Source organism: Halichoeres trimaculatus, unplaced genomic scaffold (assembly GCF_033239565.1).
Source record: "Halichoeres trimaculatus isolate MK-OKI-2021-1 unplaced genomic scaffold, fHalTri1.1 fHalTri1_scaffold_10, whole genome shotgun sequence".
In the NCBI taxonomy this organism is placed as follows: domain Eukaryota; kingdom Metazoa; phylum Chordata; class Actinopteri; order Labriformes; family Labridae; genus Halichoeres; species Halichoeres trimaculatus.
The window spans coordinates 29,324,426-29,349,540 of NW_027437187.1; the positions used below are offsets into that span (position 1 = coordinate 29,324,426).

A 25,115-nucleotide genomic window follows, 5' to 3' on the forward strand; every position below is an offset into this window, starting at 1 on the left:
GACAGTCTTGCTCCACTGTATTAATGGGACAGAGCTTTCAGGGGGAGGGACCTCCTCTGACTCCCATTAAAGACAGCAGCTATAAAGCAGCCTGAGACTAGATTGCAGCCGGCACACTGAGACTCACAGCCGCAGAAAGAGCTGGTGAAGAGAAACAAAAGATATAAGAGAAACACTCAGAGATCAGTTGGGTGTACCAGTGTGAGTGAGAGGCTGAGAGGAGCACAGGGAAGGAGGAGGGTGAGAAAGAGTCAGAGAGAGACAGCGGGTAGGGGAGAGGACAGAGAGAGGCATCACAGCGTGGAACAGGTTCTTCTTTCTGCAGCTCTCACACTCCGCCTCAGCAGACATGCCTAACTTTGCCGGCACCTGGAAGATGAAGAAGAGTGAGAATTTTGATGAACTTCTCAAAGCCCTGGGTAAGCCCTCTGCCGCCTCTTTTCTCTCCTCTTTTCAAAGCCAGATCCACATCCCTCCCTGCATGAGGTTGACTATCCATCATGTCCATGCAGAAAAAGGCTTTTCTTGTTCTTTGAGACTGGGGTGCTCACTTCCAACAAGATGGTTTTGTGTTTTGGAGAGAGGCTCCCTGGGAAAAGAACGCAGAGATGCTGCTGAAGGGAAATCCCTCTGCTTTCCAGGAGATATGAAACACTGGATGTTGAATTCCAGCCTAAACAGACGTGGTATTGTTACAGGAGACGAGGAGGGGGCACAACATTATTCATGTTAAGCATTTAAGTAGGGCATGCATTAGCAATGCCAGGGGAGGTCTCTGGAGCCTGGTGCTATTCTCTTGTGTCCTATCTTTTTTCATTCTCCTTAGTCTTAGCTGATGATTGTGATGGTTTAGATTTGGACCACTTTAACTGGGTCAGTCAATTGTGTTGCAGCGTTTGGTCACGCCGGCACTTCTGAGACGGACAGGGCACAGCCAGAGGGTGGCTGTCTTTAGAATAATGCAGAAATCTCCAGGGAGAAGTCCAACTGTGAGAGCTGCTGCACCAACTCAGAAACTGGAGAACTATCAAAACTTTCCTGACGTGAATACTGAGCGCTTGGCGAGAATGATAAAAGATACAGTTGTACTTTGTGAAGCTGGAACAATTGGCAGATTAGTTTTGCATCACTGCAGCGTGTGGGCTTGATGCACATGAGAGGTTTCTTCAGTTGTAGAGTGCAAACCTCGGCTTTGTGGTTACCTATCAATCTGTCCTACAGAGCATTTCCTAAAGGCCGGTGATAATCTGCAATTTTCGAGTCAATAAGAACTCAGATTAAAGGATTTTTCCACTCAGAGGTAGTATACTCATCCCCATAGCTTATTTTGCTGCAGATTGTATTAGTTATTGGCGCTTTAAGTCTCAATATCTTCCAAAGGAGAAAAAAACCCTTTCAAAGAAGCTAAAGTATTGCAAAACGAGGTATTTTATCTCTTAAAACTGTACCAGCAGAAGCAAATCCCGCATGCGTTCTTCTCTGTGGATGAAAATCAAGGTTTAAGTTTCTTTATGACTTACCAAACTGGTGATGCAGTTAGGAGATTCATTCAGTTGAAACACAGACTGAAAAATCCAAGGACGTCTCAATGAAATACATCACAAATGATAACAAACTGGGTCGTGACAAGAAAAGTGCTTCGACAGACATCTGCTCTAAAGGAAAACAAAGAATGCATCAGCTTTATGATTTGATACTTTATTATTATAAGCTACTGATTGGGTTTATTTGTTTTCAACTTTTTATCATTCATGGTTCATTTTTGCCTCGTGATGAAACTTTAATGTCCTCTGTAGAAATCAGTATGCTTTGGACTGAGAGCAACAGTTTTGGAAGATTGATTGCTGTTTTTTGAGCATCATCCAGAATTTGGTGACAATCTGAAAAATGGAAATGATTTCCAGCTGTCAAAGGCTTTAAAATTAAAAGTGAAGTTGGCAAGTCCGTCCCTGTGCATAAATCTACTTTTTAGCTAGAAAAAATGGCTCTTTCAAGAAATTTTTAAAATGAAAATGTCTTTGACCTCTTAAGACCCAACGTCTACATATGTGGACGTTGCATTTCTGTCTTTAAGATCCATGATACTTTATTTTTTTATGCTTTGACCTATTAGCCACATTTAGGGACACTGCCCACATCATCTTTTGGTGATATGACAACATTGCGCCCACTTTGGTGAAAAAAAACCCAACGTATTTAAATTCATTGACACTGATTACAAGCAACTAATATAGAACTCATAAAAAAATAATCAAGCTTCCTGTACGATGACCAAGTTTAGTTGTACTTATTAGGTCTTACGTATCCCAAATAGCGAGGTGAATTAAAAAATGCTTACCATACAAAAACTTGGGTCTTAAGAAGTAAAAAAAAAAATGCTTGTGAGAAAAATTAAAAACTATCCTTTGCACTGTGTTGGAGAAGGAACTATATTTGGTCACTTCCGAAAAATGAAAAACCTTTGGAAAAAGTCACCTGAGTAAAAAAAAAGTCTTGTTAGGTCTCCCAATAACACTTCAGGGTTGAAATTGTGAATTTTAAAGTATTTTGATGAGCACTTTTTAACTTCACGAAGAGATTCTCTGAAGTTGGTATCTCATCCCTTCATGGACCGCCATCTCCAATCACTCCATCAGTCTTACATATGTTTCAGTCATAAGACTGGCGAGCTGCGATGGGCAGCTACAGTGAATTCCAGTGCTGCAGGGCCGCCACTTTCCATCAGCATCCTCATAATCATTAGAGGTTTCAGTGGGAGAGGACTGTTCTGCTCAGGCTGCCGAGAGAGGAGCAGCATGCTGAGTACGCTGAGCTGTACGGAGAGATCAGGATCACGGTTTGCTAATCAAGATCAAAGAGTGTAAAAATGCTGCACACTTCAGGAAGAATATTAAAACAGAACTAAATCTAGATTTGCTTGTGTTAATATGTTAAAAAGTTAGTAAATTTGCACTTATGTCCCTTTCATGGTTGTTTTGGACAAGATGTTGCACAGAAACATGTCTAATGATGATCATACAAGAGAATTAAAATTTAAGACCATGTCAGATTTCCAAATATGTGACAGACGGCTGGCTCACTACCACTCATACATATTTTATGCTAAAACAACACATGGCGTGATCCCTCAGATCATGGGTGGGGTCTGGTGTGAGCTGTCAAATTGGTGTTTTTCTGCATGGGTGTTGACCAAACAACACCACAGCCATTTTGGACGAAGATGATCGATCAAAGCTAATTAAAGGCGGATGATAAGTTGACACTTAATCACGTCAAAAGATTTTCTTTATCCGTGTCCAGCGAGTTTTAGAGAAATAGAATAAGAGATCAAGGACTTTGGCATGACGTAAAGCCAGATGGCCTCACAGAGTCAGACTGGGCGTGTCAAAGTGTTGCCACAAATTATGCCACATACGGATCATCATTCTTGAAACCACCAGACAAAAGAAGAGCCAGCGCTGACCTACCCCAGGGTTTGCATTTTTCCTCTGGACACGTCCAAATATTCCCTCATGCAGCGTCCAGCGCCAAAATACCTCAGATTTCTCTCAGTTTGGGCAAATAGTTGAGGCCTCTGTCAGAGCCACAGAGCATTTATTGTGTTTTCACTTAGACAAAAAAATCTCTGTCGTTCTTTGTTAAAATTTAAGCACAGGAGATGTTCTGGTTGACCAATGACACAGAAATACAAGGAGACATGCTGACAGCATGAGCCCCTGTATGTGAGGTCCGGAGTCTGATAGAAGCTGGCATGAGGGCCTGCAGAGGTCTGAATTTGGGCGGGGTCGAGGGGTAAGGCTGAATAAAAGAGACAAAAGAGTGTAGAGGCGGATGTTAAGTGGAAAGTTTAGCATCAGAGGAACCAAAAAGAAGCCGAATGGTACAGAGTTTGGTCAATTACTGTTTCATTTTTTTTAATCAAAATTTCCGAATAAATGTTAAATAATGTTTGTTCTTTTTGTTGTTCCTGCTCAGGAGTGAACACCATGCTGAGGAAGGTTGCTGTTGCAGCGGCCTCCAACCCCCACGTGGAGATCCGTCAGGATGGAGAGAAGTTCTACATCAAGACTTCCACCAGTGTTCGCACCACCGAGATCAACTTCCACATCGGGGAGGAGTTTGACGAGGAGACGGTGGACGGACGAAAGTGCAAGGTAGAACTGCAAATGTATCTTTAACATTTATTAACTTATACTTACGACAACTTTCATTAGCAAACTCTGCTCTTGTATTTTTGCTGTAATACAAGAAATAGAACATAAATCCTATAAAACTCCTTATTCTAAAGATAATGATGCCAGTTATGTCAGTCAGGCATGAAAAATTTACGTTGATGAAATCGTGAAAGACAACCTTTCAGAAAGTCATCCAGCTGTGTTTTAGTGGGAAACTTTTTGACATTGCAAACATAAGCCTGCCGTCCTCCTGCTGTTAAACCCTCTGATTCATTGTTTACGCCTATCTATGTTTATCCAATGATTCAGTTATCTACCATAATCCATCTGAAGTGAAAAAAGGCGACGTCTGTTGTCAAATATTATCATGCGATTGATTAAAATTAATTTTAAAAAATCATACACAAAAAGATAGAGGTGAGACATGCAACAAAGGTCTATGTTCTTCTTGACAGCTAAAAAAGATGTGCCTAATAGTCTGAAAAATGGATAAAACGTTCTTAAACATGACCCAACACCTTAAAAATGTGTTCTTGTAACATCGAATATGATAGATATCTTAGTTAACATGCCAAAGCTAAAGTAAAGTTGGCATATTATTAAAAGCTTCTTTTACCCCGGAAGAACTGCAAATGCCCTTCCTCTTCATTCTATAGAATTTTTTTTAATAAGTAAGAATTATTATTTGAACCTTTTGTTTCTTTTTGGGTGTTTGGAGTGTACTTATTTATGGAGGGTTGTGGGGACTCACAACACACCGCTACATTTCGAGGACTAAGCTTCCAGAAGACACTAAGTTAACTTAAAGCTGAGGTTTAGGATGATGATTTTAGCTGGGAAATGATTAGAAAGTTTTGTTTCAATGTTCAGGTGAGACATGTGGTGGCTATGGCTTCAATTGTGGCGAGTCCCTATTTGTACGATGGATTATTTGTACAATGTCCTCATATGGCACCAAATACAAAACAGTGTGTTAGCATGTGTATTGTATGTGAAGCATAGCAGGGCAAAAAAAAAAATCTGTGCTGACATTCAACTTTCAACATGGACAAAAAATGTAAAAACAATACTCATGATACACGGACGCCATGTGAGGACATGTCGCCTTCATGGCACAAGTTTGTGGTCCCTTTAAGGAGAATAAACAAACGTCAGTGTGAAGGCTTGGAATACAGAGGTTTTAAAGGTAATTGATGGAGAAACTTTAGTCTAAGTGTTTCAGGAAGATAAGTTTTGGTTTTGATTGACTCAGAGTGAGTGGAATTGATCCATACATTCAGCCAAACAAAATTTCATTTGGTTATTCTGTGTTTATAGAGGTAAAAACAAGCTCCACAAATCTATCTGTGTGCTATTGTTGCCGAGGGTTGAATGAAAAATTTATAACTCCTTGCAGTTTCATTCATTGGTATCAGCCTCACGTCCAGCAGTTGGATTAAGGACAGCTTGAGTTTCTCTTTGAACCTCTTCGGTCCCGGAGGGGGAGTTCTCACATATTCGCTGTCAGAGCGACTTCACAGGTTTGAAGAGAGGGCGGGGAGGTGATGGCTTTTTTCAGACGGATCAAAGTCTTTAAGGTAGGGAGAGTGACGCATGCAATTCATAAGAAGAGAAAATCAGGAATCATTTCGTACTGAGGGAAGAGCAGGGAGGGAAGAGTTCTTAAACAGCTGATTTGATCTCAAAACAGAAACATGATCTCTGTCAGAAATACAGGAGAACAGATGGAGACAATACAGCTCAATTGTAAAGCAGGATAACCTGTAAACACTCAATGATTGTATTATGTGTGAAGCAAATAGTGAGCTGAAACATGTTTTTGTGAGGCCTCTTGGTGGAAAGAGTTGCATCATGAATTTCTGTGATTTGCTTATCAGAGGAGGTGTAATGTTACAAAAATCCTCAAAGTTCAAAGTGTTTGCATCAGAAGCTGTTGGCATCTTGCTTTATGGAATAATTCACCCAAACATTTTAGCTCAAATCTGTAATCAGTCATGCTGCAACTGAGTCAACCTCAGAAACTAGATATCCTGCTTTGTTGACATCTAGGTGGACATCTGTTTATCACTCTCTGCTTGGCAACAAGAGACTCAGCTGAGGTGGAAAACAGTCTTGTTTGGTGTAAGACGAGAAAGCAATCCAGAGTAATCCTTGCAACACAAACTGAGAAGAGTGGATGACAAAACATGCTCCACAAACTGTGGGTCAGCAATGAAAGGCTTAAGGTGTATTTGAACCATAGACTGTGAAAAAATTGGATGTCATCTTGCTCAGCTCAAAGTGAGGTCACCACAAAAACGTCTCCCCTGGTGTCTGGCTGCAGTATAGGTAAAAAAAAATCCATCCCCCCAGCCATTCCAGATGAGCTGTGGTCAAACTTTGAAAAATTGATACACCTTGTCGAAATGTTTCTCATATCCAATCGTTGTGCTGATTTGAAGATATTATTTGGCTGCCTTGTATTCAAGTCCTTTTTTCTGAAAAATTTTGTAAAGACTCATTAGATATGAGAGGTTAAAAATGAGTCTTTACATCAGGTGTAATGATGATTGACAGCTGCCATTCTTGTGTATTTTTTCAGGGATTGTAAAATATGTCAGAAGGGAGAGCCAAGAAGAGATTAGACTCTCAAAAGAAAAAAATAATTATTATTTTTGTCACACGGCTGCACAACGGCTGTTCATGGCAGGGGGTACCTGGGGGTATTTTGGCTTCAAAACCATACAGTGGTAAATGGCAGAGCCACACTGTTCACTCTATAAACAGTCCAAGATCAGAACATGTTTAACTGTATGACTTTGCAGCCTTAAAGTGATACTCCGGGATGGAACAAGTTGGGTCCTATCACAAGGTTTAGGGCAGAAATTACCCCTACAGCAGTGTTTTTGTGCAGCAGAAGCCCAGGACGCACACACCACACACCCCCTCCCTGCTCGTCAGCCGGTTTCCTCTGCACTCAGACGGGGCCAATTTTTACTTGACCAAAAACACAAATAACCGGACTCCCACCGAAAAAATCTGATATCGGTCTGCATTCACCCTTTATTCAAAGGGAACAGCAGGTTGTCCTTGCTCTCATAATCACTCGTCTTTACGTTGTTATTGCATAATTCGTCCTGGCAGACTACCTGCGTTTGTTTACATCTGGCACGCCACGCGCGCGGACTGATACACTAAGCGGCGAGCGCCTCGTAGCCAGCTGTGGCTCTGCAGCGGAGGTAGCACTGTTTTACGACACGATGAAAACTAGAGCCTTATTTAGTGGTGTTTTTGTGTGAAAGTAACGCGCTGAAAATTCTCTAAATAAAGCGTGAGACCGATATCAGATTTTTTCGGTGGGAGTCCGATTATTTGTGTTTTTGGTCAAGTAAAAATTGGCCCCGTCTGAATGCGGAGGAAACCGGCAAAGGAGCAGGGAGGGGGTGTTAGGGAAAACGATGGTGTCTGTAGACGTTGACATGTAGAGCCAAAGGATGAACTGGACTCAAATGAGTCAAATCAGAAAGTTTCACTGGCTTTGTTTCTGTGCTTGCACCCTTTTACATTCCTTAATTGTGACTAAGGATAAACATATTTTTTGAGTCCTTCAAGAGGGGATATTTTGTTTTTCAACACTAAACTGTCCCTCTGGTACGCTCGTCATATCTTCACAGTTTTTAAATCTAAAATAGAAAACCCTTATCCCAGCCTCTGCCGTTTTAGCTGCTGTATCTTTAAGGCTCAGGCTTCACAAACCCTGTTCCCTCCGATTGGCCAGCTCTCTGGAGGCCTGGCAGAGCTTGGTGTTACAGGTTAAGCCCCTCCAACGTGCTATGAAAAAATAAGGAGATCCTTGTGTGATCACTTCATCATTTCAGCAAGTCTCTTGAAGATCTTGTGCTATTTTTAGGATGGACCATTTTTAGCAGTGTTGTACAGACAGATTCAGAGATTTCTACAAAATATAAAAATGTAGTGGTTTAACAATTTGCACAGTTTAGTTTGAACATCTAGCATTGTTGTTTTATATATATGTTTAAAATACAAGAAAGCATTATACTACCTTTTTAAAGACTCAAGAGTAGAGAATTTCTATGTTGGCACTTTTTTTGTGTGATTTTTTTTAGAGTTTAAACTTGATACCTAGGATCTCTTCAGCCTGTCAAAGAAGTCTGGACACATCCCTGCATGTTTACCGTCTTACACCTGTAGCATCCATATATACAAACTCCACAGTTGAACAGGCTTCACCAGCTGCCTCAGAGGAGCTGAGAAAAGTTGCCCAACAGATGAAAGATGCAGTTTTTGACAGATGCAGTGAGACTTGTCAGTTTCTTTAACCTATAGGTGAATACTTGCAATATATTTTTCATGCTTTTGGAACTCAAAACTTTTGCAGGTATTATCAAGACCATATTTGTCCTGACATAAACTCTTAAAACTTTTATTTTGTAGCTGCTGTTCAACCCCAGATTGTTGGGATTAGTTTTGAAAAATCAAGAACGGGGTCAATTACCTTTGGAAATAACTTATATAGCCAATGATATGTGAGGAAGTTTGATAAGAAAACTGAAGAACAAACAAACAAAAAAAAACATTGTACATGAGGCTACTGTCTTTTCCACACAAACACACATATATAACACTGTGTATATCCTCAAAGATGACACAAAATGGAAAATTCATCATCCCCAAAATTATTCTGTGGCAACAGAAAGCTGTGATATTCATGCCTGTGGAGAAGAAATGTTGCAGATGGAAAAGGAAAGATGCAGAATCCATGACAGACAGCCAAATAAAATCTGAGACATTTCTCTTTTTGAGAGATCTAACACTAAATTCACCAGAGTTTTTGTTTGTTTATACCAGTTTTCATCACTTTTGTTACGATTCTGAATTTTACATGGTGTCAAAATGACCACAGCAACCTTTTTTCTTCATGTTTGGATTAACATGTTGCAGTCAAGGCGAGCAGACGTGACCTATTTCAGATTCCAGGAGACGGTGTTGCTCCTTCTGTCTGTGCCCTGGGGCATGCTGGGTACTGGGCAGGGCGAGACAGCTCTCAGTATGACTGCTGGCTAAACGTGGTCTCTGTGCTCTGAGGCCGACAGGCTGAGTTATCATTACACGTGCACCATGCTGAATATCAGTATGAATGTATCCGCCTGTAAAATGGTTTAGTTTCTGAAACTGCAGTTTTTTTGGCTTCTCTTTACTTAAATGTCAAAAATCATTTCAGTGACTGACTCTGGAGAAGTGTTTAAAGGCAGTATCAAACATTTCTTCATCTTTTAGGCTTCTTGTTGTCAAAAGTCTTGCTTCTGAGGGTCAGACTGAGGGCAGAGAACAAGCAAACAGTAAATCTCTGAGCAGAGAGAGACGCACAGCTTGACTGAACATAAAAGAAAGTGTGACTCATAAGACTGCGATTTGACGCTGAAGATATCAAAACAAATATTGACTTAAAGTGAGCTTGAAACTTTATGAGGAGACAAAGCCAAAAAAAAGTAGAAAATAAACAAAAACAGTTGTCATTGGGACAAGTTAGCAGCTACTTGCCTGAGTACAAATTCTAAAGACACAAAGAAACATTAAATTTGATTTGACTTTTCTTTCACACTGTCTGGACTTTTATGGATAGGATTCAGAGTTTGACTCAGAAACAATTTTGTGAACGAAGACAAACCTATAAGATGAATGTTTCACCAAGGAGTGGGAAAAATAAGATGAAAAATATTGGACTTGGATTTACCACAGACCAGAAATTTGACTCCATGTGAATGTTTTTTTTTTTTTTTTTAACGTCTGGATGTATTAAAATGATATCTAGCTAACAATAATGAAGGGGGAGTGTCAAGGAACTTAATCCGAATCACAATAAAATGTATTAGCCAAGTATTTTTATATGAACGCAAGGAATTTTTCTCTGGTTTTTGAATAGTACTTTCTCTGTACAAATATGAACATCAACCACCAAAAATCATAAATAACAGAGAGATTACAAAAGTAAAATAAAACCAAAAACTAAGCAAAATATAATATAATATAATATAAGAAAGAATGTTTCTCACACTGAAAAGTTGAAATTGTCTTTGTCTCTTAAAAAAAGTTACAAAGCATAAATTTGTCTCGTCAAGTGTCAAAGAAGAATTTTATGTGCTGGATGTATTGTCATGATTTAAAAGCAAAAGCAGAGGACCCAAAATGTACCCCTCAAATAAAAGGATTCAATAACAAAAACCAAGAGATAAACAAAATCTTAGGAAAAAAAATCTGAAGTATTACAAATAACCCACAAAAAACGTAAAAAAAAAAAAAAAAAAAAAAAAAAAGAAGAAGAAGAAGAAAAAAAAAAGACATAATGGACTGCTCTAAATGCTGGAAACACAGAGAAGATTTATTCTTTAAAACTTAAATGGTGTTGAGATTATATACCAACAAGACTTTCTTATTAAGACGCTAGTACCAAAAGACAATAAATGGATCAATAAATAAACAAATGACAAAAATGTAATCCCGCCATCATTGGGCATGCTCAGTACATATTAAAACAATATTTTTGCTATCCACACAGAAACAGCCTAACTGAGCTTTCAAAAATATGGGAAGTGTTTCAAAGAACTTTTGTCATTGGTGACATAAACCTTTGTTTACATATCAACGGAAGGGTTAAAAAGGGTTAAAGTTTTTCCAAAATATCTACATATGTGTTGACGTAACTGTTTACTGTAAAGGGTTAATCAATCTCTACGCTAATTATCTGGTCCGCTTTTGCATGTAGTATAAGGGCATCAGTGTTAATATTGGTCTGTTTTTATAAGTATATGAAAAATCCTTACAGGAGTTTTAATACTGGAGCATTTTGGGACGTGAAGGACCCCAAAATGCTCCTCACTGAGCTGAAGGGAAGTGCAGAGTTTTGACATGACCAGAAATCCCAAAAGCTGTTATTTGTTCAGATTTGTGTCTAATTGAATAAGAGTTGGTCTGACCATGATTCTCCCCTCATTAAAACCAACCAAAAGATTTTTATTCTAGCTCCAGTCTGCTGAAATTCAGAGCAGACATGAAAAGAAAAACTTTCAGTCTCAACATTTTTGACTTTATTTAATCTATTTTTTATCAAAGAGGAACAGAGGAAGCGTCTCTCCGCTACAAAAACACAGCTTTGTGTTGCAATCATACGCAAGAGTGGAGCTCGACCTGCAGGAGGCAGCGCCCACTGACACTGGAACATGTGCCGGAGGAGCAGAGTGGGGGTGTGTGGGGTGTTGGCTGATTCTCAGGTGGTGTTTGGCAGCAGAGTCCTCTGTGGGTTTTGGCTGAGGCCAGTTGCCCCTGTGGTTAAAGGGATTACACGCTGATCTTTGCCTGGCGAGGAGCAGAGGTCTGATTAACGCCGCCGCAAGGTTAAAAAGCTCCGGTTAATCTGTGTGAGCACGGCGGGATCAGGCGGGCTCTTCTCACTTTCAGGAGGAGGAGGTGATAAGATACTTCCTGTCAGTGTCAGTGACAGGAGAAGAACTGACAGTAGACCTGCTCTTTGCTCTGTTAACATTTTCTCCCTACATCATGAGCTAAGTTTTAAGAAGTTAACCAGCATTTATGACAAAGTTACGTGTTTAGCTTGTGCACAGGGGCAGATCTAGACCATTCTGAATGGGGTGACCGTGAAGGGGCACTGACTTCTGGCAGGGTGTTTTGAGGTGTGAGTGCTCACTAACAACTATGATGAGCATCTAATTTCCCCTTCTACACAAAGTTTGACTTCTGACATTACAGTATCTTGAAGCTAACTTAGATGATAACTTAGATGCTAAGCGCTAACTTCGCCTTAGCAATGCAACCGTCAGATTGTCCAATTAATGATCTTGTTTTGTATTGTTGAAGTGTCATTGAGGCTGGAAGTGGTGTTTCACAGACACTGACAGAATGCGCTCTTTGTTTCTCTGACCCTTTGTCCTTCCAGAGACGTCACGTTGTGCCTTGTCGGGTTGTGCCTTGTTGGGTTGTGCCTTTGTGGTCAAGATGGGTAGAAGAGAGTGAGACCCAGAGAGACTGTCAGCCTGGACTGTGGCGCAATAATATTTTGTTTAATTGGTTTGAAATAAACCCTGATTTGTTGGCACACAGCGTCTGGTTATTTAGCTGTCTGCAGGCTCAATAAGAACCCGTATCCCCTAGTATCCCCTAGTACAGCCCCCCCCTAGTATAAATGACTTCTTGCGTCCCTGGCTGGAGCTTTCAGAAAACATCGCTTTTAGTGATGAAAACTGCAGTTTCATTCAGGCATAAAGGTCTAAAATATATAAACGTCATCACAAAGGTGACACCCATCTCACAGGTTGCTGAATGTAGTAGGTTTTGAAAACTTCCCTTGATTACTCCAACATGTCTCACCTATGTCCCGTTATCCCCTCACCTCTGGTGTATAAGAGCTCAGTCTTTCCTACTTGGAGCCTTCCTTGTTTGATTGTCCGTTTCACATGAAATTTTTCGTTACCTACCTACCAACTTTCCTTTGTCTGTTTCCAAGTTCAATCCTCTCGTGTATTCATGAAGTACATATAATCTGTGATGGTCTGCAGCCTCGGTGAGGCTAAAGGAAAATGCATAAGAAGTTGACTGAATCCTCCGGAAAGATTTCGCCCTGTTTGTGTCTGCGATTCTTTTTGCTCTTGACAGATTTTTTTAGTTAGCACGGAGGAGCAGGAACAGGCCTGAGGCAAACGACAGTCAAATCAAACATCTATTGAGAAAGAGGATAGCGGGGAGACAGATTCTTCTGGGCTGAGTCTGATAGAAACTGAGTCCAACATGACGGGGTTTGAATCTGCAGCCTCCTTTTGTTGAATCTGTCTCATCACTTGTGTGGCTGAAAAATCTGGTGTCATTCTGCATGCGATTTACGTTGAGTTGTAATTTGCTCTTAATTGGCAGCAGTGGGGTTTAGCAACTGTGATGTCACACATTCATCTCTGGATGTATTTCAAATTATAAGCCTGGTTGGTTTAAAGGATTAGTTTTCACATGTTTACAGCCTCAATAGAAAACGATCATAGATTCATTTTTTAGTAAAACTGCATTAGCCTTGCTGCTAATTTGACTCAGAGGCTAATACAGAGAATGTAAATTTTCTATGGAAGAGTAATTGTGTCATTCTTTCCTTAGGTTGGAGCACAGGCTGCTGTATTCTGGAAAATTGATGAGAAAACTCTGAAAAGTGGAGGGATAATGTGATCAAACTGTGGGAAGAGACGAGTCCAGGAGGCAGTACTGCTGTTAGTTTGATTTGAGAGAGAATGTCATAAAGTCCAGCATTAAAACTTTAAACCAAGCAGGAAATGAGATGTTGTTCCTCGCTTCTGTTTGTGTCCAATACCCAAAAGTTTTGATAGATTGAACTAAAGCCAGAGAAAGCTCAACCTCCAGAAAAAGCATGCTGAGTTTGTCTTGGTCTCACTTTTTGTGTTCACAAGCTCTCCTGCGCTGCTTAGGAGAAAAAAAGCCTCAGAGTTTGTCTTTTTATGCAACAGAGGGAACGAGAGAAGATCTATCCATGTCATAGGCTGAGACTGATGCTGATGTTAAAATGAAGCCGTAACTAATCGACTCTCTGGGTTTGGCTTTTATTTAGAAAAAAATCTAAGAAAGAGCTCCAGAAAGCCCCGCTTGTTCAGTTTGGCAGAGTCAGAGGACGGCAGCCTGCAGGGATCCATGATGGCTCCTCTTACCTTTGATATGGTGATTAACATTCGCTTCACTGAGACTGCAGCCTCTCCAACACTGTGGTGCTGCCTTATAAAACAAGCCTGCAAAGTTGGACAAATTGTAAGAACAACCTGCCTGTGAGCAACAAGACAAACATGCAGCTATGCTTCGAACAATGAGCTTTCAAGGCATGCCCAGGCTTTAATTTTGTTGGATGGAGATGCGTAGCTTGAGTTGGACGTAGCGCTCTGAGCTTTGATGAGTTTCAGCCTTTGGAGCAGGATCATAAGCTTAAGATGTGATACTGAAAAGGAGAATGCAGCTGGATAAATTGGGAGGGAAGATTTATGCAGGGTGAGAGGAAAATCTTTTTCTTATGATTGTGAAGCCAAAATAAGACATGTGAAGAGTTAGCAAACACTTGCATCCAATATTGTATAGAAATTATTAATCACCTTTAACCTTTGGAAGAAGCAGGGCTAGCCTAGCCTAGCTGCTTTTAGGTCCTAACTAAATGATGTACTCATTACTATCCTGATTTCACTGTGCTTGACCATGAAACAGACTTTTGTTGGGTAAAACAAGGCAACAAAGCAAATTTGTATTTCTCATAAACTGTTCTTGTTACAATTTGTAGCATTGTTAGCTTCAGACTATAGCAAAATATTGAAAACCCCAAGGAAACTGCTGCCAAGGCTTGAGAAAATCTCCCTACAGGTGTTACTAAGGATCAATTTATTAGTTTTATGACTTTTGTTTTTTTTTTCAAAGCCTATCAAAGAGAGGCAAGTTGTCAAACATCCCAGACAGCACACAAACGTCGCCGAATCTAAAATGACCCCTACATGACGCCTGAATGATTAAAGCTGGAGCGCCAAGGTGGCCTTCTTAGATTTATGGCTTTAAATTTGTGACTTTTATTTATTATTTATTTACTCATTTATTAGACTGTTTAGCTCCTTTCAGGATGGCTTTACCATCCACAACTTTGGGATAGCACAATGCAGAGCAGGACTCTTACTGTGGCCAGAAACACTAGAAGCTGCCACACACATTGCTCAGCCTCTTGTTCTGCTTCAGAATCAGCTTAAGAAACTTTATTTTGGATCTAAATTGTACAGCAATTAATGAACATCATGACACTTCATGGCAAAATCAGCCCCCAATTCCTCTTCTGACAGCCTGCAGAAAAAAAAGGACCAAAATAGAAAAAGAAAAGAAAAATTGAGCACATTGTATAGTTAATGGTTAAAGTTAAAAATTTATTGCAGATTTACATGAACCAGTGACATAATCGATAACTGAATTTTGCTAAAAGTTGACAAGTTTACACCCATGTACAGGAACCGGTCGATTCCCACCCCTAACATGGCGTTATGCTGTGGACTCTGAAAATCCCAGCTTTTAACCCGCTAGCTTGTTGACTAGCTTACTAGCTTTACCTTTAATACGAGTCTAAAAGAGGCGGCCGGGATATGGCCTCTTACCTTGCACACATTGGTTCGTTCCTAACTTACAACTTCATTTCCTGAGACAACAATGTCATTTTGTGCCAATATAGTTGATATGATAACTTAACTGAAGGATGCTGGCGGTGACAGACTCCGTGCTGCTGCTGTGTTGAAAACCCGGTTCTGAGTTCCTGCACACACAACAGCTGGGCGGGATCGGCCAGCTGACATGAAACTGACATTGCTGAGATGTTTAAAGAGTTGGGAAAATACAGCCTTTTCAGCCAATGCTTGAGCTGTGTGGAATCTGGTTTAAACAGCACTGTTTAGATTTTGCTTGCATGAAGCCAAAATTGCTAATTAGCTCATTTCACAGTATTCATACAAAGCTAAATGTCTGTATGTTCCTATTTAAATAACACATTAGTGTCTTAATGTAAAGTTTTAGCATGGTTAGCCTAGCAAGGCCAACAATGGAAAATGAGAAGATGAAATTGGCTGACCAGAGCTGCTTAAAGTCAGCTAACAAGTTTTAAAACATTGATTTTTCCTATTCCTAATCCTGTTCCTAATCATTAAACTAGCTTGATCTTGGTTTCTGTTTTATCTTGTACCCACAGTAAAGGAGTTGTGACAACAGAAAGCTGAGGTAATGAAATACAGCTTTACTTAATGGACCCCACACAGACCAGAGTAATAAAGACCTCTTCATCAACACAAACTAACACCACAGGGTCACATCGGCCCTCTTTTTTTTTGTAACTATTCTTAGCACCTTAGAAATAATTTGTAGCCATTACTTCAGGAAAAATTAGTCCGGAAGTCAAATTCTGACTAATCCTGTTGAAGTCATTTGAAATATTATTAATGTGAATAAGCAGAGAGGGACCTTACCGACCTGATTGCTAAGAGGATTTTATGGTTTTTCTCAGTCTGCTAAAGACCCAGGTCACTGATTTATAATATCATATTTCTTTGTTCCTGGGGGTCCAGCTTTGGACTAATAGCCACATGACAAATATCATTTGAAGAAAGCTTGGAAAGAGGGCTAACAGTATGCGGTCACTGCACTCATTGTGAATGAGATTTTAAAATTTATACCATTGATGATAGACAATTAAGTCACAATGAGGAAATGTGGGGTTAACCATGAAGACACTGGAGGAGGTCAGATGTATTAACAAACCTGGGAAGTTCACGAACACCAAACACAACAAACTGAACTTTGATAGTGTGCTACTTGATGAAACTTGACACACATTTTCATGAGTGAAAGCCTGTGAAAATTCAGCTTGCAAATGTAAAATGACTCAAATGTTTCCAAATTGGCAGTCTCATTTAGCTTAAAAAAAAGAGTATTGAAAAATACTTTTCTTCGTTGTTCAAAGGGGTGGAGTTCAGGTGGGTCTTTAGCCTCCTTGCTAACTGCTACTTTGTTGTCAGTCAATTCAGACATGACCTTTATTATGCAAAACCCCTAAAATTAGTGTAAAAACTGACAGCATCTTGAAAAATTTTCCCAAGTACAGTTGTGAACAGATAGAGTAATGGGCAGTTTCGACCTGTTTTATACTTAGTGCTGGATTGATGCCATAGCCTGCACTGTTGTTCCACATCGCCCAAGAGCCTTAGCAGGTATTTACACAACAAGCTAACTTGCACTTCCCCCAAAAAGTAACGTCACTTTGGAATGATATGGACAGAAAGCCCCATAATTGATTTGTCGATCAAAGGAGTAGCGAGGAGCAGACACATTGATGCAGAAGTATAAACCAGTCTTTAGACTGTTACCTCCGCCAAGGAGGTAATGTTTTTGGGTGAGCTTATCTGTTTGTCTTTGAACAACATAACTCAAAAAGTAACAAATTGAGCTTGATGAAATTTTCGGGAAATGTTCAAATTGGGATAAGGAAGATTAAATTTTGGAGGTGATCTGGATCACTGTCTGGATCCAGGAATTTTTTTCCAGGATTCTTTATCATTGTGAGATAGAGCCGTTTTCACCATATGTGTATATAACTCCACCAAAAATGGTTGGATTGCTTTGCGAAACAATACAAGACAAGGTCACCATAATTTCTGACATATGTTAAAGTACGATCTAGATCCTGGCAATATTCTGGATACTAAGATCTGGAATATGAAATATGTACTGGGTCATCTTAATTTTTAACACTGTCAGGTAACAAATGATCACACAAACTGGCAACTAACACCAAATTGTAGCAGACAGTCTGCTGAAAGGGAGTATAACATTGAAGTAGGACTAAAGTGTTGTGATAATCATGATGTGCTTGGGGAGGGTCTGGGCTCTTTGAGTGCTTTTCTAGCTCTTTTCATACCAGGCATTAATTTTCTTTTTAATTTCTGTCCCAGAGACAGGTTGTCTCCTGGGCTTCTGAAACCAGCTTGAGGAACTGCAGTTTTTGGCACTTTCAATATTGTTGATAACAGGAGGTTGCTGCTTAGTGCAGTTCAATCTCTATGAGCATCTCTTTTGTATTTTAACAAAAAACTTTACATTTTACTTTAACAAAAAATGTTTGTTTTTGACACTTCAGACTGTTTGATAGACTTAAAGATGTGCTCCATTTCTTATTGAGGAGGCTGTTTTGGACCACACCAAGCTGTATCAAGCACTGATACCATTATGAAGTCATCCTAAGAGACAGATCTCGCTGTGTTTTACCGTCATACTGACCTTTAATCTTTTCTGTCTCCCTGTCCGCAGAGTCTCGCCACTTGGGAGACGGAGAACAAGATCCACTGTAAGCAGACCCTTGTGGATGGCGACGGCCCCAAAACCTTCTGGACCCGAGAGCTGAACGGAGATGAGCTCACACTGGTGAGGGCACGGAAATGATTCATCATCTTACTGAAAGCTTCTTAATAGATTACCGCTTAGAAAAGAGGAAGAGACAGAGAGGCTGAAGCGTCACTGGAAAGACAAAAGCTCGGAAGTTGAGTGGATTAATGAACTCTTGCTTCACACTCTGCTCCCAGACAGGAGACAGAAAACAGTTGCGAGAATGTGATTTAAAGCGCACATAGGTGGGTCTCTAATTTGTATTATTTCTGTCGTGCTCATGGGGACTAGAGGTGTATTAAGATAGCAGTTTCAAGCAGCTCAGTTTGAGAAATGGTCAATGAAATGAGGCAGGGTGTGTATGAAGTCACCCAGGAGATTCATCCATAAAGGAAATAAGAAAGGCCGTTTCCCAAGGAGCTGTGCTTTCATCCACCCTGTGGAGGGAAGTGAAAGGAGAACAAGAGGAGCTGCTACGCTGACATCGACGTAATACCCTCTGTATTTAGCCAGATTAATATGGGCAGAAGTCAATGGGTCTAAAGCCCCTCAAACGATGTGCAGGAGAGCAGTCCAAGACCAATGGACAGGGCGAAGAGTTCTCAGGGACTCAACAGCTTTCCTCTCTCATCGCTCTTCGCTCCCACGCTCTGCTTTGTTGTTCCTCCAGTACTTACAAGACGAATGTTTGAAAGGCAAACCCTTGAAACAACAATATGGGCGGTTTAAATGCAGCGAAAAAGTAGTCCAGGGATGTTTGCATAGCTTTTTATTACCTCCTGGAAGCAAACACTGGGGAAAGAGCAGCTTTAATCAAACTTTCAAAGCTTACATGGCTCACTATTGTTTGGACTGTGAAGAAGGCAGCAATCTCTCGTGATCTCTGGGTGATAAAAGCAGGATGTGTTAAAGCGCCTGCCCTTTTGGTGACACTTCTGCCCAGCAGCCCTGGAGGAGCTGAAGCATTGGTGTAGCGGTGGCAATTGATCTGTGACAGTGGGGCTGAGTCTCTGCTGCTCTTCACACCTCAGTCCTCCCTGACGTCCTACCATTCATCAAACCTACAGACAGACTATATATATACAACACAGCCGAAACCAGCTTTAGACTCTTAAAACCAGCATTTTTTAATAACTGATTGGGATAGCTTAGAGGTGAATGGTGTCACATTAGCATAGCATCCAGTATTTGTTGCCATAAACGCTAACAAGAATATCTTGTCATCGTTCACCTGAGACCGCTGCCCTACTTTTTCAGACACAGCAGCTCTAGAGCGTTTGTTCAAGCAAGAGATACAAGTGTTGTGTCTATTTATGACAGTTGTATTTTGGGGCTGAACAGCTCAGAATGAACTAAGTTTTACCCTGTCATGCCCTGACTCCTTGAGTCCTTAAACAATGTCTCCTTGGTTCAAAGCCAAAGTGGAAGTTCTTACAAACCACTGCGTTAAAGAGTGTTCAAAAAACTGAGGTAAGAGAATCAAGAGGAGGGATATTCAGGTCCCATGTACATGACATTTCATCTGAAAACGCAGTGAAAAAATTTTGTTAAACGAAAATGCTGAGGGACTGAAAATGCTGTAATAAGCATGCCAGGTCTATAGTTGGCGCTTTAACTGTCTTGTCCAGAAGTCACTTTTAGTAGATCCCCACGGAAGTAGAGTTGGGCTGGTCATCTGGTGTATTTGCAAATGCTAAGTGCAGAAGTGGTGCAACAGATGCACATTTTGTAGAATAAAGTCAGCAGATTCAGCAGATTGAGTAACACAAGCACAACATGGTAGTCCACGACGATCGTCACAAAGGTACTGTTTAATGCACTTGCGTGACATGACTCTTTCCACTGAAAATGCCAGCATGCTGTTTACATGGCAATGGTGGTGGCAGTGTACCTGAAAAATTCCACTCTGGAGAAGGGATGGGCACCTTTCACATTTGAAACAATACGGTACTGATGTCCGGTACCTGGTACCAATTCTTGGTACTTTTTGTGTTTATGTGGTAAAAAATATCAATTTGTTTGATAATAAAATGTTTTTTTTTTTGATATAACCATGCAATGCTGTGTTCATGGCCAGCATGGAAAAACCACTAGTCTCCTCTCCCTCACAGTCAGAAGGATGCATCTAGGTACCTAAACATGGCACCTTTTGATTTTATTTGTTTGGTACCTAGTACTTTTGACAAAATTTGGTCGGTACCCATTAAAGTACCTAATTTGGTACCCATCCCTACTGAAAGCTATTTTTAAAAGTTTGTGTTTTAGGTCGGCTAAACTGCTGTTTCCATGTAAACATGAGGATAAAATGCAACAATACTTTTGTGTTTCACCCCAAAACCGTTGTTGTGTTAACTGGCTGAAATGCACCAGATACGTCTGCAGTCCGTCTCCACTCCATACTGGCAAATAGATCAGATATGTTTCCAGTCAAGTCAGTACGTCAACTTACACTGGATCAGTTCTTTTGCAGACAGGCTTATCAATCAATGGATCAAAAACCTTTCCTTTCAAGTCAATCTGTCAATTTACACTGGATCCACTGCAGTCTATCTGCGTGGCTGGTCCATCATGTTGGAGGTATTACACAGCCATCCTATTTTTGACGGATGCGGAGCTGTAACACATAAATTTAGCCTAGGGAAGATCAAGCAGGACAGGAAGTCGTGACCAGAAACAACCTAAAAACACTGAGTGACTTTCAAAATAAAACAAACCGTGTCAAAATCAGTTTGTATTTACTTTGAATACAATGACAAAACCGACTTGATTAGTAGAGAAAGACTAGGAGTCAACAGGTTTGAGGTTTTACGTCCAAACATTAATGAAGACAGACTTATTAATGAAGTGAGAAGTGCAGGAACTTCTAGGTCTGGCAACTCCAGCTGTCTGTCAGTTGTGCAGCTTGTTGTACTGAACACACAGCCGGTGTGAGTTGACAAAGGCAGTCAACACGAAATGGAATGGAGCCGAACTTCAGAAATGAAGTCAAAATGCATAATTTGTTGTTTTGGGTTAAAATGGACCAAAAGTTTTGCCTGCTCTTACTTTTTTTCTGTTACTCCACTAACTTGTAGAGCTGCTGCATTAAAGGAATATCACACTTAAGACCTTCCTGTTGCTCTGGATATCAGCACGGCTGTCTTTCCTAATGTAGTTAACTTAGTTGAAGCCCAAGATAGCCTGCAGCCTTCTGTGGTCACCTCAAATTATAAGCCTGAAAAGAAAAGCTTCTGTTGCTGGTGTTGGCTTTGGTCCAATCTCTTTGTCATATCATTTTCCAATTATATTTTTACAGGTGTGCAGAATCACATTAAGCTAAGGTATAAATCTACATAAGTGAAAGTGCAGCTCAGCTAAAAGTCGCTGACAAACTTAAAGGGAGATTTCCTCTCAAAATGTCAAAATATCTTGATAATGAATCTGTTTAATTTAATACGGCATATACGAGTGAATTCCAGGAAGATTTGAAGCTCCCTTAGAAAAACGAATAAGCATGAGTCATCCCTCTTCCCTGACGACCGCCTCCTCTTGGGCAGAAACTTAAAGTCTGACTGAATCTGAATCACATCTGTTCCCATGAAGCCGCCTGACACACAGAGAGACATCCCAACAATCGCAGGGCTTGGTCTGGAGAATGAGGACTAGGGATCATAAAGCAGTGGTCTGATTGTCTGTGGCAGTTCACACTGTAAGTGGGGCACATTTCCATACGATTTGCATGATCCGTTTAATTGGTTTAGCCTGAAAACACATTAGGGGCAGAGTCATGTGGATTTTCTTCAGTTATGTCAAGCCTGAAATAAAATCTGAAAAAAAGAAAGCGCATCAGAAGATTGGGCTCGTTCAGTTGAAGCTTAAGAGATGCATTCGTCAGTTCTGAGGGAGTTTCTTTAAGTTTCATCATCAACAGTTTGAATGTGGCTCAGATTAATGTGGGTATGAGTTTGAGTGACATGCAGTGACTCATACATCATTACTTAATGAGAATTTGGATTTAATCTTAAGCCCACAAAATTTACACTCCTCTTTAAGCATAACCATGCTGTTTGCACAAAGACTCCACAATCTTAAATGAGTTGTGAGAGTTTCAGGGACTTCATCGATGTTTCTTTTTTGCACGAGGACTCAGAAGGATGCTTGAAACAAACTTCAGTGAAACAGTTATCATGGTTAAACTGTCTCATAACTTGTCTTAACTTCAGTGATTCAGTCTAAACTTGCTTTAGGTTTTGAGTTTTGGGTTGGTAGACTTTCTGCAGCTTCCTCGTGCCTGTTGAATCAACACAATGCCACTCAACCTCTTTTTTGTGCTATTCCACTCATACTGCTGCTTTTGTGTCTTTAATACTCACTCATTCATTACTCAACTAAAAACCTTTTCGAGAAAGCCTGTAAAACGTAATTCTAAAGTCTTTCATTAACCTGTCTTGCGATTTATGTTTGAGCCCACCTTATTATCAGTAGGGCCAACAAGTCAGAGAGTTAGTTTGGCTTTAGATGGCATTCTTCATTTTCATTTGGACCAGTACTTCAGTGAATTTGCATCCTATAAAATTATAACAGATCAAAGCTGTCTTAATGCATGAGAATGGTGGGCAGTTGCCCGGGAGAGTTTCAGGCAGAGATGTTCACAGGTCTGTTTTTTTGCAAGTTCAAGTCAAGTCTCAAGTCTTTGTTGGGTGAGACTTGGTCAAGTCCCTAGTCTAAGGCCACAAGTCTAAGGCTTGAACCACATGTATATGGATATATTCCTAAACGCACATTTTCTGTCCAATTGGGCCTCTCAACCACACAAACACGGCAATTTCACCCATATAAACGGAGATTTTTAAAAACGGATAAAAAAGTGAAGAAATAAAAAAATATCCGGTTGAGTGGATCCGTGTAGCGGTGTTAAACAGAGCTGGTGTTGACGCGATAACGTCAAGCGCCTAGCAACAAGTTACTGTAGCAACAGTTGCCAGTGACAAGTTTGACTGTGCATACTCATAACGTTCTTCTTCTATGGTTTTCACATTTTGCTAACCTGCCACTCATCGGCCAGGCATGGCATTGCAGGCTTTAGAGGCGATAGTTTTCAGTTTGGCCTCTTTGTATGGACAGAGATATTTCTGTGGTGTGGACGGAGATTTTTTTTTAAACGAGGACAAAGATATCCAATCAAAAAAATATCCATATACGTGTGGTTCAAGTCTAAGTCAAGTCTCTACAAAATCTTATGGGCTTTTGTCATCTGCTGCTATCCGGTCTGCCAAGAAAACTGCACAGTTGTATCTACAAAAAGCATTCAAAGCATTTCTTGTATTATTATCACCTCTATCTTTTGTCATACAGCATTAGTATTGATTAGTTGTTTGTCATATGATCCTATCCGGGTGAGTTTTCAGGTGCCTGATAAAATTTGATCCACATCTTTGATCCAGAAACTGCAGACTTTGCAGTCAGCACTCCTTTTGTTGGTGCCATCCTGTTTGAAGTTTTAATAACCAAATGTAACAACAAATGGTACATCAGCAGCAACAGGTCTGCCACTGTTGTAGTAGTCCAACCTACAAGTGATGCCGCTTGATGTCGGGAGACACACACTCAATGCTTAAAGTGGTTACCGCCACAAAAAAATGAAAGAATCACATTAAGCTCCTCAGTTTCCTCAATCTTAATACGCCAAAAAATAAAACATAATGATAGCTCATGAGTCCCAAAACACAAGTTTTGAGTCACTAGTAGAGTCTGAAGTCTTTTGAGCATAAGTCCAAGTCAAGTCTTGAGTCTATGTTTGTGCAACTTAAGCACAACTCGCATGAAAGTTGCAAACTCGAGTCCCCATCTCTGGTTTAGGGGCCTCAAAAATGTTTTTTTTTTTTTTTTTTTTTTTTTAATTTAATTTAATTTTTGTTTGTTGACATAGGAGGGGCATATGTGCAATTGTTTGCTAGCATGTAAATGAGCTCTTTATCCTACAAACATTTTTTGTGCAAAAGTGTGAAAACGCTGGATCTCTACCTACCTCAACATTTTGACGTCATGAAAACGATTTCCCCCAAGAAGTGCACATTTGCATAATTGTCCCTTTCTTTCCTGCAGATTTTTGGGGCCGATGACGTAGTCTGCACACGACACTACGTCCGGGAATGAAGGCCTGCAATCTTCATCAGGACAAGGCAGCACCCTGATTGGATCACAACTCCTTCAATCCCAACTGCACTCTGCCATGCTAACACGCTTACACATTTGCGAAGTATCCTCTGTAATCACTCAAACCGCTTAGGCCCCACAAACTATAGCAATGTCTCTGTAATCTGATGTAATCTGGTTATTAGTAGTGAGTGTTGCTTCAGCAGGACGGTAGCTGGATATGTCAGTGTCCATATTTGCAACCCTGGTGTCAGATGTTTACGTAGGATTTAGTCATCAGTTGCATCAATAATGCCTCCGTGTTCAGTTACAGGAAACAATAAAGAATGAAACAAACAGCCCTTCAGCCTTCTTTTATTGTGTTTAACATGACTTCCATCAAATGTGCACTGCAGAGCTTTGGTACGAAAATTTGGGGACGCATGTCATGAACACCTGCTGTCTTCTGTTCTCTCCATTTCTTTACAAGTCGTCTACCAACTGCAAATCTGTGGAGAAACAACCGTCATCCACTTGATTTTCAACATCATTCTTGTGCATAATCAATTTTAAAGTAAAGGAACATCCTCATTACAAAAACTAGACTTAAGAAGAAGGCTGTTTAACTTGTGCAAAAGTGTTATGAACCTGCAAATCTAAAGGCAGCAACTCCACTAACTTTTAAGAGAAGTCTTATTGAAAGAATGTGAGATGATAAGCTAAACTTTTGGTAAACATTTTTAGTGCGTTTATTATCTGAAATACCAGCTTCAACTCTTCTAAAGTACAACATCACAAGTAAAAACATGCTAAACTAGAAAAGCACTCAGAGGGCACAGACCTTCGCCAAGAATAATGTGATTGCCACCCAACACT

General features: G+C 40.3%; 1 protein-coding gene across 1 annotated transcript; it reads left to right on the top strand.

Moving 5' to 3' along the window:
- The first annotated feature begins 93 nt into the window (after positions 1–93).
- On the top strand, positions 94–24,596 carry crabp1a (cellular retinoic acid binding protein 1a). Its single transcript, XM_074677891.1, has 4 exons — positions 94–419; positions 3,976–4,154; positions 18,051–18,164; positions 24,210–24,596. Exons 1-4 carry the CDS (start codon positions 350–352, stop codon positions 24,258–24,260), a joined length of 414 nt encoding a protein of 137 aa, XP_074533992.1. The 5' UTR covers positions 94–349; the 3' UTR covers positions 24,261–24,596.
- Positions 24,597–25,115: the final 519 nt, after the last annotated feature.

Excerpts from the sequence above, each read along its gene's own strand:
- crabp1a (XM_074677891.1), top strand. The coding sequence starts at position 350 with ATGCCTAACTTTGCCGGCACCTGGAAGATGAAGAAGAGTGAGAATTTT. Across the intron at positions 420-3,975 it reads TGAACTTCTCAAAGCCCTGG|GAGTGAACACCATGCTGAGG; the intron begins GTAAGCCCTCTG and ends GTTCCTGCTCAG. Across the intron at positions 18,165-24,209 it reads ACGGAGATGAGCTCACACTG|ATTTTTGGGGCCGATGACGT; the intron begins GTGAGGGCACGG and ends TCTTTCCTGCAG.